The following is a 17,108-nucleotide window of genomic DNA, read 5'->3' on the forward strand; positions in this document are numbered from 1 at the left end:
CCGTCTTGTCCTGGTTCAGATGTATCTTAAAAAATTTTACATCAATTTACCCAACATAACATTCCAACATGTTTTGTCCTTACTCACATATTTGTAACGACTCTTTGGGCTTTCCCTTTCGGCCTTCACTTTAAAACATGTCTACTACGGAAAGATTTTCACACCCTTCTATAAAAGTGTTTCGTTCTTCTCCCACCAATGTGGGACATCAAAATCCACCTCCTTTAGGGCCCAGCGTCCTAGATAACACTCGTTCATTTCTCCAATCGATGTGCGACTCCCCCACCAAATCCACCCCCTTCGGAGCCCAACATTCTTATTGGCATACCTCCTCGTGTCTATCCCCCTTCGGGGAACAGCCTCCTAGCTGACACATCGCCTAATGTCTAGCTTTGATACCATTTGTAATGACTCATGTTCACTGTCAGTAGATATTGTCCTCTTTATACTTCCCCTTTCAAGCTTTCCCTAAATTCTTTAGGGAAAAGTTTCTACACAGGTGTTTTGTATAGGTAGTAATGAAGATGTACCTTATCAGTATAGACAGTAATTTTCATTTCATTTCTTTTCATTTATGCATTTTTTACAATCCGATTCTCGTGATCGCTCTCATTTAAATATGGTATCGATTAATTTATGTACTTCTCTTTTACTCCGACACCACAAACGTCATTTTAGTATTAATCTTATAAAAATATGATGATTTTTATATGTTGTTGGGGATTTGCAAGTAGCCATTGTGGTAGATAATGCATTGGATTGTGGATTTAAAAATTCTAAAAAGGAAACTGTCACTTTGGGATTGACCAGTGAATTAAGCAAATCGAATCCAGCTGATATTTATGAACAGTTTCTTCGATTGAATGAACCGTGAGAACTAATCTTCTATTTATTACACAGATTGTATTTCTTTTTTCTTTTTAGAGCTTAAAAGGTTGATTCCCCAGCTATCTAATATTCTCCTCTTTCCCCTTTTTTTCCATTGTCCAATTTCCTCTCTGTTTCACTTTTCCTCCTTCTCGAACAGAGTTTTCAAAAGGGTTCTGAGCAAAAATTGTTATGGGGTGCTGTGAATCCACCTTTCTCACAGAAACCCACCCGGAGAAGCTTCAAACCTTGCAGACTGTGCCGCCGAATGCCGCGGTGGAGCCGCCGCCGCCACCTGCTGTTGTACCCGAACCGACGGCGCCTATGGACACGGTTTCCAGTTTCTCGGAATTCTCCTTATCGGACCTTACGGCGGCTACCGACAATTTCAGCCCGAACTTCATAGTCTCTGAGAGCGGCGAGAAGGCTCCGAACATTGTGTATAAGGGCCGCTTGCAGAACCAGAAGTGGATCGCTGTGAAGAAGTTCACGAAGGTGGCATGGCCGGATGCCAAGCAATTTGTGGTACTTTTTTGGTACTTCTGTGAAGAATTTGGGTGTGTTTTGGTGTTTTGTTTGTGTTTTTGCTGATTTTGTGAAATGGGTTTGTGGAATTTTTAGGAAGAGGCCTCGGGAGTTGGGAAGCTACGGCATCCAAGGTTTGCTAACTTGATAGGGTACTGCTGCGATGGTGATGAGAGGCTGCTTGTTGCTGAGTACATGCCCAATGATACTCTTGCTAAGCATTTATTCCACTGTATGTTATGTTTTTCTTGCTTTATTTGGTTTGCTGTGAAGTGTTGAAGCTCATATTTAGCATGTAGTTGTGTTGGAGCTGATACCCCCCCTGTAGTTCTTGTATACTCTGTCTCCTGGTTGTGTTCGTTTCTGGGGGACATGGGAGGGAACTTGTTAGTAGCTCTAGATGAATGAAACTATTGGGGATTTGGATATGATCCTTGTGCTGGCTAGAAGTGGAAATGGTTTTGTAGGCACGAGGTGAAACCGAGAGCAAAGTTTAGTTGGTTTAGGCTTGAAGTGGAGTATATCGTATCATTGTAGAGATATAGGGAAGTTCGTTGTCCTAAGTGTAACTACATTGACCTCGTAAGGCTATCACATTTTTGCGCTTTCTCTTTTGGGTTTCCCCTCAAGGTTTTTGAAATGCGTATGCTAGTGAGAGGTTTCTACACTCTTATGAAGGATGCTTTGTTCTCTTTCCAACCGATGTGGGATCTCACAATCCACCCCCTTTGTGGCCCAACGTTCTCACTAGCCCTCACTCCCCTTTCTAATCGATGTGGGATCTCACAATCCACCCCCTCTTTAGGGCCCAACGTCCTCGCTGGCATTCGTTCCTCTCCAATTGATGTGGGATCTCACAATCCACCCCCCTCCTCCGGCGCCTTGCGTTCTTGCTGGCACTTGTTCTTCTCTCCAATCGATGTGAGTTCACACAAATCCACCCCTCTTCGGTGCCCAGCGTCCTAGTTGGCATACTGCCTCGTGTCCACCTCCGTTTTGGGCTCAGTGCCTTCGCTGGCACATCGCTTGGTGTCTAGCTCTGATACCATTTGTAATTGCCCAAACTCACCGCTGGCAGATATAGTCCTCTTTGGGCTTTCCCTTCAAGGTTTTTGAAACGCGTTTGCTAGGAAGAGATTTCAACACCCTTATAAAGAATGGTTTGTTTCTCTCTCAAACAGATGTGGGATCTCACAATCCACCCCTTCGGAGCCCAACATTCTTGCTGACACTTGTTCCTCTCTCCAATCAATGTGGGATCTCACAAATCCACCCCCTTCTGGGCCCAACGTCCTCGTGGCACACTGCCTGGTGTCTAACTTTGATACCATTTGTAACTGCCCAAGCCCAAGCCCACCGCTCGAAGATATTGTCCTCTTCGAGCTTTTTCTTTTGAGCTTCCCCTCAAGGTTTTCAAAACGCGTCTGCTAGGAAGAGATTTTCACACCCTTATAAACAATGCTTCGTTTCCCTCTCTAAACGACGTGGGATCTCACACATTTTGAGTGAATTTTTTTAGTGAATGAGATCATTGTTTAAGTGGCAGTTGGTGCTTATGGTTGAATTGTGCATGTGACTATGTAGGATTGAATGAGCTTGCTATTTTCTTAACTTTTTCCCACAGGGGAGAATCAAACCATTGAGTGGGCCATGCGGTTAAGAGTAGCTTTCTATATAGCTGAAGCCTTGGAGTATTGCACCACGAAAGGCCGTGCGTTATACCACGACTTGAATGCGTATAGAGTTCTTTTCGACGAGGTATCGTCTTCACTAATTGGTATCTTTTTGTAGTTTTTGATATAAAGTTTATCTTCATCTGATTACGCTCTTATAGGGCGGCGATCCACGTCTTTCGTGTTTTGGATTGATGAAAAACAGCAGGGACGGTAAGAGTTACAGTACAAATCTGGCCTACACGCCACCCGAGTACTTGAAAAATGGTACTTTGATGTTCATCTTTTGGTTGACGTTGGAAATCTAGCTCTTTTTGTGTGTGTCAACAATAAAGCTCTTCATTTCCATGTTTGAAGTGTTGTTCTTCACTTTGGTCTATTTATTGTAGGAAGGGTAACCCCTGAAAGTGTTATTTATAGCTTTGGTACTGTTCTTTTGGATCTTCTAAGTGGCAAGCACATCCCTCCAAGTCATGTAAGTACCTAATTTTATAACATTGTATGCTTGAATTGTTCTCGTGTTAGAAAGCGAATGTTTGATGATGTTATTACGAGGAGAGAGAGAGTCGTGACTCACGTCTCGTCTCCTAGATTATGAATTCATTCCTTCACTACACGATGCAACTGTTTATTTTACGAGCATTACGATCCGAACCTTTGTTGATGTGAAAGGGAGGTTACTATTGCCTTGACCAATAGTCGTAATCGTACTTCTTTAGGACTCAGAGGGATTGTGCGACACTAACTCTCACTCTTAAGTAAGTCAGCCAACTCAAATATGGATTCCCAGTGGCACAAATGTCCTGTTCATAGCCTCTATCACCGTTTTTGGAAAATGGTTTTCGAAAATGGAGTTGGTTAGAGAAAACCCAAGTAGGAAGATATGTCAACTAGTCATATCCCTCTATAGTACATTACGAGACAAATTCTCTTGGATAAGTGTAGACATCAAAAGTGGCTAGGAGTCAAACGCCAACGTGCTAGATTGAAATAGATACAGTGAAAGCAGGGTAAAAGATTTGGAATGGGTTGACGGCCACGAGCAACACGTCTTGAATAAGCATGACCATGACACTAGGTATCTAGGAATTCTGTGTTAAAAACATCAGAAACAACGTTAACATGTTCCGGAGCCATGTAAAAGCCTAGATGTTTGAAAAATTAAATTGTTGTTCATTTGATACGTTCATTTGCGAATGCAGGCTCTCGATATGATCCAAGGAAAGAACATCATTCTCTTAATGGATTCGCATTTGGAAGGAAAATTTTCTACAGAGGACGCAACTGTGGTCGTTAATCTCGCTTCTCAATGTTTACAATACGAACCAAGAGACAGGCCGAACACAGAGGATCTTGTTTCGACTCTTGCTCCCTTGCAAACAAAACCAGATGTAGGTAGCTCTGCTTGCTCCCTTTTGAGTGTTCTCACGTTTTAAAACCTTGGAGACAATAGGTTCGAGTCATGGTCCAGCTAACTAGGACTCGATTCCCACGAGTTACCTTGCATTCCAAATGTAGTAGGCTCAATCTACGTGCACGTTTGTAGGTTCCTTCTCATGTCATGCTTGGAATAAAGAAGTACGAGGATGCCCCAATGGCCCCAACGACCCCAGCGGCTCCAGTGGCCCCAATAACCCCACAACGACCTTTATCGCCGATGGGCGAGGCCTGTTCGAGGATGGATCTCACAGCAATTCATCAAATCTTGGTAATGGCACACTACAGAGACGACGAAGTAACTAATGAGGTTTACATCGATTTATTCGACTTTCCTTTATAAGATAAAAACGACTTGGTTGAACAAGCAGGAAGGTTTTATAAGTTCCATATCATTCAATTATTTCAGCTATCTTTTCAAGAATGGACACAACAGATCAGAGATATGCTAGAGGCAAGAAAGCGCGGCGATTTCGCCTTCCGGGACAAGAACTTTAAAGGTGCCATTGATTGCTATTCACAGGTAGTTTGCATCTTTTTCGAGCTTTCTTTTGAACGACGATAATCTTTCACTTAGACCCGAACAACTCGTGGTGACATTAGTTTTGTGGCTTTATCATTCTGTTTTTGCAGTTCATAAACGTAGGAACTATGGTCTCCCCAACCGTGTTTGCCCGACGAAGCCTATGCTATTTGTTATGCGATCAACCCGACGCTGCACTTCGTGATGCGATGCAAGCACAATGCGTACACCCAGACTGGCCAACAGCGTTCTACATGCAATCAGTTGCTCTTGCAAAGCTGGATATGCAGGAGGACGCTGTCGACATGTTGAACGAAGCAGCTACGTTGGAAGAGAGGAGCCAATGAGGCGGTCGGTAATCGACGATTACGAACGCGATGAGCATATTGCTGTTGTTTGTTGCCTGAGGCTACCACAATTTGTATAGTGTTGCTGAGGCTGCTACTTATAGCTTGATTGTTCATGTGAATTGAAGGGAGCTTGTAAATTCAACCAATTTAAACCATGTCTATGAATATGACCTTCTAGTTAGTCTGCTAAAGCCCCTTTTGAAACATGACAGTGTAGATAAGTCCCAAACTTTCTGATCTCAATCAAACAAAGGAATAGTATTCAAACATTTACCTTCTTCTCGGATTTGCTAGATTCCATATTAATTGGAAAGGAGAACGAAGCATTTCTTATAAGAGTGTGAAAACATCTCTCTAGTAAACACGTTTTAAAATCGTGAGGTTGATGGCAAAACGTAACGAGCTAAAATGGATAATGTATGTTAGGGTGGGCTTCGGTTGTTACAAATGGTACTGGGTGGTGTGCCAGCGAGGACCTTGGCCTCCAAGGGGTTAAATTGTGAGATCTCATATTAGTTGGAGAGGGAAACGAAACATTCCTTATAAGGATGTGAAAATCTATTGCGTTTTAAAACCTAAAACCATGAAATTGACGGCGATACGTAATGGGTCAAAGCACCAATATCTGCTAGTGGTGGGCTTGAGTTGTTACAAATGGTATCAGAGTCAAACACTGGGTGGTGTGTCAGTAAGGACGCTCGCCTCCAAGGGGGTGGATTGTGAGATCCATATTGATTGGAGAGGAGAGCAAGTATTTTCTTATAAGAGTGTGGAAACATCTCTCTAGTAGACATGTTTTAAAATCGTGAGATTGACAGCGATACGTAACGGACCAAAGAGGACAATATTTACTAGCGGTGAGCTTGGACCGTTAAAAAGTAAAAGATCATATTAATTAGGTTAGGGGATGGTACGATTGGGAGAACTTGCATCTTCAATCTCGACCACATCCAACTCTTAAGATCAAATGAGTTCTAGTAATAATTGTAACTGTCTATCTAGAATTTAATATCTTACGAGTTTCTTTAACAACGAAACGTAGTAGAGTCAAAAGGTTGACTCATGAGTTTCACTTACAAATATAAACCCATCCAACTAACCTTACCTGAATTATAGCGATTGAGTTGGGTTTTTTTTTTTTAATTGAATCAATTCAATTCGGTTCGATTTTTGAGTAGAGGGAAAAAAAAATTCGATCAACTCAATCAAACCAGCCCATTAAAAAAAATAATAATAAGTAATATATATGGAAAATTTCGTGGGGACGGGGAACAAAATAGGTCACGGGGATGGGGAAGGCTCCCTGTTCCCACCCCACCCTGTAAACATCTCTACACCTATACCAACCCTATATCGATGCGTTGGGCGAATGAGTACTTCCAACGCGTTGGGCAAATAATACACAGTTGTGTTGGACATAAGGGTGGACATTTTCAATCGTGTATGCGTCGGTTGTGAAAGTACATTGTCGAACAGTCGTTTCTTATTAATTTAATCGCTCCATGCTCCATTTAAACATATCTTAAGACCAGTGACCAAAAAATCGACCAAGGGTTATTCTTAATAGAGAATTAATGACCTCTTCACTTAGTACTAAGGTCACACTTCATGTTGTACTCTAATCACATGCCTTGTCTAGTGTGAATGGTACTCATAGATCCACATGCCTTAATTAATGCACATAAGTTCATCACTTGCACCACAAATAACACATTTTTAATGACTTAATTTACTATAATTTATTATGGGATTTGTTTGTATCTTGGTCTGAGGCCTCAAGATCAATACCTCTCATCATCATCGCTCGTGTATTTAATATACAACATGGGATTGACCCAACAGAACACCACCACATAGCTGTATACATTAATGTTATCAAATTTGTTGTCTTTTAAGATAACAAGCTTTGCTTTGCTGAGTTGTAGGCACCCTGTTTGGCTGGACACACATATCATAACCATCAAACTTATCTATTAATTAATTACAAACATAAGATTATTCTCGTCTATTTCTCGTTCTTGCTCGGAAGCCTAAACAAAAATACATGCTACCTAACTGTACTAGACCTTCGATCAGGTATTCTATCCTTGTTGAATCGAAACTAACTACCCCATTTTAATAATAGGAGAAAGAAAAACGCTCGAACAGTTGAGCGACTGCTGGCCAGCTCTACGAAGTCAAATTGAATCTTTCAGTTGGCTTTCCCATATATTATTTTTTTGTATTTGATTCACTAGTTGATGTGTAATAGTTGATTTTACGGTAATTTCTCATATAGTTTCAAAGTTTATAGTCTTTTTTTTTCTACGTGTAGGTGTTCTATATGACCGATATAAGACTTGACTTGTTAAGTTGTTGATATTACGGAGGTTTAATGAGCATATCGGTTGGAGAAAGAAACGAATCATTCCTCATATGGGTGTGGAAACATCTCTCGTAAACGTGTCTTAAAACTGTGAGGCTAACAACAATACGTAACGAGTCAAAACAGACAATATCTTCTAGCGGTCAGCTTGGGTTACAAATGGTATCAGAGCCAGATACCGTGCGGTGTGCTAGCGAAGACACATGCCCACAAGAGAGGTGGATGTGAGATTCCATATCGATTGGAAAAGAGAATGAAACATTTCTTATGTAGGTGTGAAAACCTTCCCTAGTACACGCGTTTTAAAAACCTTGAGAGGAAGCCCGAAAAGAAAAACCCAAAAAAAACAATATATACTAACGGTAAGCTTGAGTTATTACAAATATTACAATAGGTTTTAACGTGAAATAAAGAAGAGATACAAACCTTCGATCGAATTAGGTTATACTTACGAAAGTTGAAAGAAGTCAACGGCTTAATAACGCATGAGCATAAAAACTCAAACCTCTAACAGTTTAGTTGATGTTATAAGTTTGTTTAACGAGCGGTTCGAGTCATTAATCGAGAGAGAGGGAGAGAAAATCTTTACACAAAAACAAAAACAATGACCAGTTGACATATGATGTTGCAACACACGTGTGGTTGTGGAAAGCAACAATCTTGTCTGTACACTCACAGCTCAGCTTCAGCTGCTCAAAATCTCAGACTTCGATTTGATAAGAACAAGACAAAATGGAAACACCAAACATCGATATTGATGTCTTTAAGAAAGGGTTTTAATACTAAATTAATGTTAGGGTTATTAGTTGGAGACGTGGGTGGGCAGGAGACACTCCATGAACATTGCTGAAATTTGTGTTTTTGGATCCAAATCTCAATCTTAATCACGTTTAAGCCTCATTAATTCATGTTCTTCTTCTTCTTTTTCATTACTATTTTACAAATTGATCAGATTCTAGTTGTCTCCTCACTAACCCACTTCGTAATTAATACTAAACTATACAAAAACGTGTGAAAGTTTCGATTTTTCTCGACCTAATCCTAATAAAAAAGTTCTAAAAGTCACAAATCTATTAGGGATAGATGTCTATCAATAAGTAAAAATACATTAATGAACCGAGATCACATCTGAATTAGAGTGATTTTGAAAATAGTATTTATACTTATAAAGTGTATCTTTTTGTTCGGTGGCTCTATGAACTCCAAAATTAATCGTGTTTGGCTTCGAGTAATTCTATGTTAAGTGATCGTCTGAAAATTTTCCTAGAAAACACGTGAATGAGAACCAAGTAAGTAAGTAATCGTGTCGTATCAGAAATATCAAGGTAACCATTGTTGAGTTTAGCTTCCAACAAATGATCCCAAATTATATTGCTACGCAATAACTCAAGACTAGAAAATCTAACTAACCCAAATTACGGGATCCAACCCATAAAAGTTTGGTTGAGTTAGATTTTTTCTAGTTTGAGTTAGGTTGAATTTTCGAAAAATCGAAACTTTCGGACCAATTCACTAGTTGACATTTTATTAGTTAAGTCAATCAGACCAACCTATTACAATCCAACCCACTACTATTTTTAAAATTATTATAAAGATTAAAAATATTTGGCCTATATAACAACTACTAGGATGTGATCGGTGAATATTTGATATTTTAGATATTAATGTCACATGTACGGTAGATAAATAAATAATAATAAAAAAAGATTCTCACAGTTCAACTCAACCCAACCCAACCTGAGAACAAAGGGTTGCATTGGGTTGGGAACTTTTTTTTGAAGGTGCTCGGGGTCACCACCCCTCAAGTTGTTCAAAATATTTTTTCAATTCAGCTGATGTAGTATAATTATATATATATATATATATATATATATNGATCAATACCTCTCATCATCATCGCTCGTGTATTTAATATACAACATGGGATTGACCCAACAGAACACCACCACATAGCTGTATACATTAATGTTATCAAATTTGTTGTCTTTTAAGATAACAAGCTTTGCTTTGCTGAGTTGTAGGCACCCTGTTTGGCTGGACACACATATCATAACCATCAAACTTATCTATTAATTAATTACAAACATAAGATTATTCTCGTCTATTTCTCGTTCTTGCTCGGAAGCCTAAACAAAAATACATGCTACCTAACTGTACTAGACCTTCGATCAGGTATTCTATCCTTGTTGAATCGAAACTAACTACCCCATTTTAATAATAGGAGAAAGAAAAACGCTCGAACAGTTGAGCGACTGCTGGCCAGCTCTACGAAGTCAAATTGAATCTTTCAGTTGGCTTTCCCATATATTATTTTTTTGTATTTGATTCACTAGTTGATGTGTAATAGTTGATTTTACGGTAATTTCTCATATAGTTTCAAAGTTTATAGTCTTTTTTTTTCTACGTGTAGGTGTTCTATATGACCGATATAAGACTTGACTTGTTAAGTTGTTGATATTACGGAGGTTTAATGAGCATATCGGTTGGAGAAAGAAACGAATCATTCCTCATATGGGTGTGGAAACATCTCTCGTAAACGTGTCTTAAAACTGTGAGGCTAACAACAATACGTAACGAGTCAAAACAGACAATATCTTCTAGCGGTCAGCTTGGGTTACAAATGGTATCAGAGCCAGATACCGTGCGGTGTGCTAGCGAAGACACATGCCCACAAGAGAGGTGGATGTGAGATTCCATATCGATTGGAAAAGAGAATGAAACATTTCTTATGTAGGTGTGAAAACCTTCCCTAGTACACGCGTTTTAAAAACCTTGAGAGGAAGCCCGAAAAGAAAAACCCAAAAAAAACAATATATACTAACGGTAAGCTTGAGTTATTACAAATATTACAATAGGTTTTAACGTGAAATAAAGAAGAGATACAAACCTTCGATCGAATTAGGTTATACTTACGAAAGTTGAAAGAAGTCAACGGCTTAATAACGCATGAGCATAAAAACTCAAACCTCTAACAGTTTAGTTGATGTTATAAGTTTGTTTAACGAGCGGTTCGAGTCATTAATCGAGAGAGAGGGAGAGAAAATCTTTACACAAAAACAAAAACAATGACCAGTTGACATATGATGTTGCAACACACGTGTGGTTGTGGAAAGCAACAATCTTGTCTGTACACTCACAGCTCAGCTTCAGCTGCTCAAAATCTCAGACTTCGATTTGATAAGAACAAGACAAAATGGAAACACCAAACATCGATATTGATGTCTTTAAGAAAGGGTTTTAATACTAAATTAATGTTAGGGTTATTAGTTGGAGACGTGGGTGGGCAGGAGACACTCCATGAACATTGCTGAAATTTGTGTTTTTGGATCCAAATCTCAATCTTAATCACGTTTAAGCCTCATTAATTCATGTTCTTCTTCTTCTTTTTCATTACTATTTTACAAATTGATCAGATTCTAGTTGTCTCCTCACTAACCCACTTCGTAATTAATACTAAACTATACAAAAACGTGTGAAAGTTTCGATTTTTCTCGACCTAATCCTAATAAAAAAGTTCTAAAAGTCACAAATCTATTAGGGATAGATGTCTATCAATAAGTAAAAATACATTAATGAACCGAGATCACATCTGAATTAGAGTGATTTTGAAAATAGTATTTATACTTATAAAGTGTATCTTTTTGTTCGGTGGCTCTATGAACTCCAAAATTAATCGTGTTTGGCTTCGAGTAATTCTATGTTAAGTGATCGTCTGAAAATTTTCCTAGAAAACACGTGAATGAGAACCAAGTAAGTAAGTAATCGTGTCGTATCAGAAATATCAAGGTAACCATTGTTGAGTTTAGCTTCCAACAAATGATCCCAAATTATATTGCTACGCAATAACTCAAGACTAGAAAATCTAACTAACCCAAATTACGGGATCCAACCCATAAAAGTTTGGTTGAGTTAGATTTTTTCTAGTTTGAGTTAGGTTGAATTTTCGAAAAATCGAAACTTTCGGACCAATTCACTAGTTGACATTTTATTAGTTAAGTCAATCAGACCAACCTATTACAATCCAACCCACTACTATTTTTAAAATTATTATAAAGATTAAAAATATTTGGCCTATATAACAACTACTAGGATGTGATCGGTGAATATTTGATATTTTAGATATTAATGTCACATGTACGGTAGATAAATAAATAATAATAAAAAAAGATTCTCACAGTTCAACTCAACCCAACCCAACCTGAGAACAAAGGGTTGCATTGGGTTGGGAACTTTTTTTTGAAGGTGCTCGGGGTCACCACCCCTCAAGTTGTTCAAAATATTTTTTCAATTCAGCTGATGTAGTATAATTATATATATATATATATATATATATATATGTATGTATGTATATATAAATAAATGCTTCAGATTCCGTTTGTCTCCTAAATAAAAACCCCTCCACACACACCAACGCAAAAAAGGAAAAAGATTGAAAATTTTCCCAAAACCTCTCTTTTTCTTGTTCAAATGGGAGGCTTCTCCAACTGTCACGCCCGTTCCAACAGCCTTCCGACACGGCCGCACCCACTGGTCACAGAGTGCGACGAGCACCTCTGCCGGCTGAAGGCGCTGGACTCCGCCCCATGGACAGCGCCAGCCATGGTCAAAAAGCTCGCCGGGCTGCAAGACTTGCAAGAGTGCGTCAACAAGCTGCTCCTGCTACGCCGAACCATGGAGGCCTTTGCAGCACAGCTCCGGGAGAAATGGGTCGATGAGATCTTTGATGGCTCGCTAAGGCTGCTTGATTTGTGTAGCGCTGCTAAGGATGGCGTTATTCATACTAAAGAGTGCGTGAGGGAGCTGCAATCCTTGGTTAGGAGAAGATCTTCCTTTTCTGGGTCCTGTGGGAATGGTGTTGCCAATCAGGTTTGTTTTGCTATCTATTTTTGGTTAGAAACCACGAACCTCCATAATAATACGATATTGTCCACTTTGAGTATGAGCTCGGGTGGCTTTGATTTGGATTTTCTCGAAAGGCCTCGTACTAATAGAGATGTATTTTTTACTTATAAATTATTCTCTTAATTAGCTAACGTGGTCCTCACTCCGAACAATTCAATATATATTTTCTATTGAAAATATATTACGAATCACGACACTTCGCAGATATTGTTCACTTTTTCCCTCAAAGAGATGTATTATTTACTTATGAACTCATAATCATTTTCTAAATTAACCCGTGTGGGATTCCCTTTCGACAATCTCGATAAAACAAACATAATTGATTGATTTTTATTCAAATCTTTGATTCACAGGTGGAGAAATATTTAGTATCAAGAAAAGTAGTGATTAGAGCAATTCAAAAGGCTTTAGCTAGTATCAAGACATATGGGACAAAATCAAGCTCAATTTCCATTAAAGACACTGAAACGATGGCCTTAATCGCTCTATTATTCGACGTAGAAGCTACAAGTGTGAACGTTGTTGAAGCCCTCATGTGCTATGTTTTGGGGAAGAAAGGGAAGGCGAAGGGTAACGGTTGGGCACTCGTTTCGAAGCTAATGCGTTCGAAAAAAGGGCCATTGAGAGAAGGGGTTGAAGAAGGAGAAGAGAACGAGTTCGCGACCGTGGATGCAGCAGTTGACATGGTAGCGAGTAGATTACCGTTTGATAACGTCGTCACCGTGCGCAATGGCGTAGAGAGTATGGGGGATCAGCTAGGGAAGTTGGAGGCATGTGTTCAAGATTTGGAAGGAGGGTTGGAGGGTTTGTTTAGGAGATTGATAAGAAATAGGGTTTTACTTTTGAATATTATCAATAACTAGAAGGAAGTTAGTTGATGTATTCCATTGATGTGTGTATTTTTGAAGCCATATATGGAAGATTTGTAGATGAATACAATGGCAAATACGTTAATATGTTTGTCTTCCAAAAGAATGGACGGTCCCTCTCTAGTTGATGATGTCTTTTGCGTTTCGAGATCGGTATTCTAATCTTTAGCATTTTAATTAAATATATTATATTTTAGCCGATTCATAGATCTGTCGAGCGAAAAAATGTCGACGGAGTGAAATGTTTCCTCTTTCTCTAACTGATATAGGATCTTACAATCACGTGACCAGCGTCCTTGTGAGATCTTATAGTCTACCTTCCTTGTGTGGACCTAATGTTCTCATTGACCACTGTTTTGCAACAGTCCAAGCCTACCGCTAGCAAATATTGTCTTTTTACTCGTCTTAAGCTTCATAGTTTTAAAACGCACTACTAGGAAGAGGTTTCTAATACAAATTTTAAGCTTCAAATACAAGAATTTCTACTAATACCCACATTGAATTTGAAAATTATTGGTTTTTTCCTTCGTTCTCATAAGCTTACAAACAAAAAGAGAATGTCCCACCCAATTATAGAACGGTCGGTGATGACGCAAATTCACCTAAAAAAAACACCTGCTCTCAATTTCATTCACGGAATCTTTTTCTCCTTTTTGTTTTCAAGTTTCCACTTTACAGGGTGATTTGAGCATGGAAAGTTTTGGGTTCGAACCCCACTTGTTTTTGCTGCTGATGCTGTTGTTGTTGTTGTGGTGGTGGCTGCTCAATTTCCCATCTCGAGTTGGCTATCACTTCGTCGTGTACAGGCACGTACTCCTAAACAAACCAACATTATAATCATGAGTCGAATATAATCTTTAATCTGCTTCAAATTGTGGAATTTTAAAATATGCCCACCAACTGTTCGACGAAATGTCTGACTGAATCACTGACCTCTAGTTTCTGAATCAGGTCCTTGGCGTTGTGTGCGGACACTATGATGTTGCGTTGTGATGGTTTTATGAATCCATCTTCCACTGCTTGGTCGATGAAAGTGAGGAGGTAGTTGTAGTAGCCGTCTACATTCAGCAAGCCAACCTGAGATTGAGAATTTGCTGAAGGAACTTAAAGGGGAGATCGAAATGAAACTTGTGGTAATCTGTTTTTTTGAATTTACTGGTTTGTCATGGATGCCTAGTTGAGCCCAAGTGATTACTTCTAAAAGTTCTTCCATAGTTCCATACCCACCTGAAAATCAGTGCATTAAGGATACTAAAAAAAAGTGTGGGATTGTGTTTCTGAATAGGAAAGGTTAAAGGGGTTGATGGAACCTGGTAGGGCAATAAAGCAATCTGAATGGCGGGCCATTTCTGCCTTCCTTTGGTGCATGCTGTCTACTGGTCTTACCTCTCCTACTGTTTCACCAGTTATCTGTAGTTTTCCCCCCAAGAAATGATCGTTTTTTTAGAGAGGAAGAATCAGGTTAAGTCTTAGCTTCAACTTTTGAATCAGCCAAAAGAAAATTCAACAAATTACGGTATTGATATGCTTCTGACCTCTTTGTGCATTAGTGTCCTAGGAATGATCCTGCAAATGAACAAAACCAAAGCATGCTTTGAAACCTCAAACATGTACAATAATAGAAGTTTAAAGTTGTATCGGCTCAAGCCCACCGCTAGCAGATATTATCCTCTTTGGGCTTTCCCTTTCGAGCTTCTTTTCAAGGTTTTTAAAACGCGTTGCTAGGGAGAGGTTTTCACACCCTTATAAAGAATATTTCGTTCTTCTCCCCAACCGATGTGGGATCTCACAAAAGTGCTTTGGATCACTTACCCCATGACTCTCCCTCCACCACGATGAACAGCTTGTGAAACCAGACCCATTAGCCCAATACTCCCACCTCCATAAACAAGCTCCAACCTTCTTGAAATCTTCACAGAAAAAAGACTGTAATATATATGTGCGTATAAAGAACGGAAGAGAGAGAGGGGAAGAGAAAAACATCAAGAAGCTTTTGAAAATGGATAAAAGAGAGATTTCAAAGAAATACCAGCTCCTGAGCTAAATCAATGGCTGCATCTCTATAGCAGCCTCTCTTTCCTGTGCTGCTCCCACAAAACACGCAAACCCTTTTGAACCTGGACTTTACTACCTTCCCTTCCATTTCACTGCTCTGGTATCTGCCAAGAGGAGCTACGTGATCAGTTATGTACATGTGGGTATCCGAACATGTACATACTGGGGAAAGTTTCGATTTCACTCTGATATATGCCACTCGGATGTTAGGTAATAGCCGCTTTATATTAACGCCACATTATGTCCAAAAAGTCCGTGTAGTCTCTGAAAGAAGAGTTAAACGAGTTAAAGGAGAAAAAGAGGGGGGGAAAGGTAAAGAGTCTACCATGTAATGTAGGTTTGTGGTATAAACAAATGCTGTAACAATTGTCCTTCCCTTTACTTTTTCAACTACATTCTATTTCAGCAAATAGGAAAACAAAGTGATACGAAATGAGGTATCCTAATCATGCCACACAGATTTCATAGTGGATGACAAGATTGTATCATACATGTTTGAATTTAGGGAGAAGATTTCATAGTGGATGACAAGATTGTATCATACATGTTTGAATTTAGGGAGATTTCATTGTATTTTTCAATTTTAGAGTATTATTTTTAAGGTTTTAAGTTACAATTAGTTAGGGGTTATTATGGTATTGACAAGAATGAGTGTTACAACCTTTCAGCTGACCATAGGTTACTCTAAAGTTTACTTTCAAGACTAGGATGATTTTGGATATTAAAATGAAAGTTGCATAGTATGCTTCTTAAGCCATGAGGTTGTTCTTTTGTATTTCTTTTGTTTAGATGCTAGAGTCATTCAAGTAGTCTTGATCAAGGTATCTTGTGGAGTGATTTGAATCATGAGTTTTCTATATTCCTGACGTTGATCGTTAAGGTAATTTGTTCCAAAACTTTTCCTTGGGTTGATTCTTTATAGTTTTTGGGGTTCTAGGATAATTTAGATCTAAAAGTCTTATTCTTCAACAAGATAAGAATCTTTCCCTGGCTTGTAGCTTCCAGTCCATTTATAGTCCACTTATTCTACTCAGTCCTCACCAACAACTCGCCAGAACACACCAGAAATCTCTTGAACTTTCTTGACCTATTAGCGTTCCATATGAGAGACTTTATTTATCTCTTATAATACAACTTCTTGACATGTCAACGAGGCATAAAATTCCTTACGGGTTGAGACCCACATGAAAAAACAACAATAAATGTGTAGGGAGAAAGTTTAGTAAGACAAGTATTTAATGTGGGAATAAGTAGATGGCATGAACTTTCCACTCTTGGCCTAATATGCATTATCTTATTAAGAACTGACCTTTTGCTGGAACAGAGTTTTGGTGGTGTCAATCTGTCTGGTTTCGTATTCAAGAGGGTCAAATGAGCAAATCATCCAATAGGGAGAACTCTTGGCCACAGAGAAAAAAAGAAAAGAAAACAAAGACAGCCCCCACCTCTTTTTCTCTCTTTCTCCTTTGTTGGTGTCATGTTTGGAGATATTGACCCGTTACATATCGTCGTCTGTCTCACAGTTTTAAAACTCATCTACTA

General features: G+C 39.0%; 3 protein-coding genes across 4 annotated transcripts; 2 read left to right on the forward strand and 1 right to left on the reverse strand.

Moving 5' to 3' along the window:
• Positions 1-923: 923 nt before the first annotated feature.
• LOC111469792 (probable serine/threonine-protein kinase At4g35230) lies at positions 924-5,644 on the forward strand. 2 transcript variants are annotated; one of them, XM_023115220.1, is made up of 9 exons: positions 924-1,392; positions 1,489-1,624; positions 3,017-3,150; positions 3,227-3,278; positions 3,455-3,540; positions 4,268-4,456; positions 4,612-4,812; positions 4,912-5,025; positions 5,136-5,644. In XM_023115220.1, exons 1-9 carry the CDS (start codon positions 1,060-1,062, stop codon positions 5,370-5,372), a joined length of 1,482 nt encoding a protein of 493 aa, XP_022970988.1. In that variant the 5' UTR covers positions 924-1,059; the 3' UTR covers positions 5,373-5,644. The 2 variants fall into 2 exon arrangements, with proteins under 2 accessions (XP_022970988.1, XP_022970987.1); XM_023115219.1 differs by having other exon boundaries at positions 925-1,392; positions 3,227-3,332.
• A 6,532-nt stretch (positions 5,645-12,176) lies between these two features.
• Positions 12,177-13,622, forward strand: LOC111469842. Its single transcript, XM_023115289.1, has 2 exons — positions 12,177-12,606; positions 12,996-13,622. The coding sequence occupies exons 1-2, from the start codon at positions 12,208-12,210 to the stop codon at positions 13,503-13,505; spliced, it is 909 nt and encodes a 302-aa protein (XP_022971057.1). The 5' UTR covers positions 12,177-12,207; the 3' UTR covers positions 13,506-13,622.
• Positions 13,623-14,114: 492 nt separating this feature from the next.
• LOC111469858 (cytokinin riboside 5'-monophosphate phosphoribohydrolase LOG5-like) lies at positions 14,115-15,906 on the reverse strand. Its single transcript, XM_023115313.1, has 7 exons — positions 15,541-15,906; positions 15,324-15,421; positions 15,047-15,077; positions 14,822-14,921; positions 14,668-14,738; positions 14,445-14,588; positions 14,115-14,327 (listed from the first exon to the last, which is right to left on the reverse strand). Exons 1-7 carry the CDS (start codon positions 15,703-15,705, stop codon positions 14,184-14,186), a joined length of 753 nt encoding a protein of 250 aa, XP_022971081.1. The 5' UTR covers positions 15,706-15,906; the 3' UTR covers positions 14,115-14,183.
• Positions 15,907-17,108: the final 1,202 nt, after the last annotated feature.

Source organism: Cucurbita maxima, unplaced genomic scaffold (genome assembly GCF_002738345.1).
Source record: "Cucurbita maxima cultivar Rimu unplaced genomic scaffold, Cmax_1.0 Cma_Scf00041, whole genome shotgun sequence".
Classification (NCBI taxonomy): domain Eukaryota; kingdom Viridiplantae; phylum Streptophyta; class Magnoliopsida; order Cucurbitales; family Cucurbitaceae; genus Cucurbita; species Cucurbita maxima.

Bases quoted from the DNA above. Each gene is read 5' to 3' on its own strand.
- LOC111469792 (XM_023115219.1), top strand. From the start codon at position 1,060: ATGGGGTGCTGTGAATCCACCTTTCTCACAGAAACCCACCCGGAGAAG. The intron at 3,333-3,454 runs GTACTTTGATGT...TATTTATTGTAG, and splicing joins ACCCGAGTACTTGAAAAATG to GAAGGGTAACCCCTGAAAGT. The intron at 4,457-4,611 runs GTAGGTAGCTCT...GCACGTTTGTAG, and splicing joins CCTTGCAAACAAAACCAGAT to GTTCCTTCTCATGTCATGCT.
- LOC111469842 (XM_023115289.1), top strand. From the start codon at position 12,208: ATGGGAGGCTTCTCCAACTGTCACGCCCGTTCCAACAGCCTTCCGACA. The intron at 12,607-12,995 runs GTTTGTTTTGCT...TTTGATTCACAG, and splicing joins GGAATGGTGTTGCCAATCAG to GTGGAGAAATATTTAGTATC.
- LOC111469858 (XM_023115313.1), bottom strand. From the start codon at position 15,705: ATGTACATAACTGATCACGTAGCTCCTCTTGGCAGATACCAGAGCAGT. The intron at 15,422-15,540 runs GTATTTCTTTGA...TTTTCTGTGAAG, and splicing joins TTGATTTAGCTCAGGAGCTG to ATTTCAAGAAGGTTGGAGCT. The intron at 14,589-14,667 runs GTAAATTCAAAA...TCTCAATCTCAG, and splicing joins TAGGCATCCATGACAAACCA to GTTGGCTTGCTGAATGTAGA.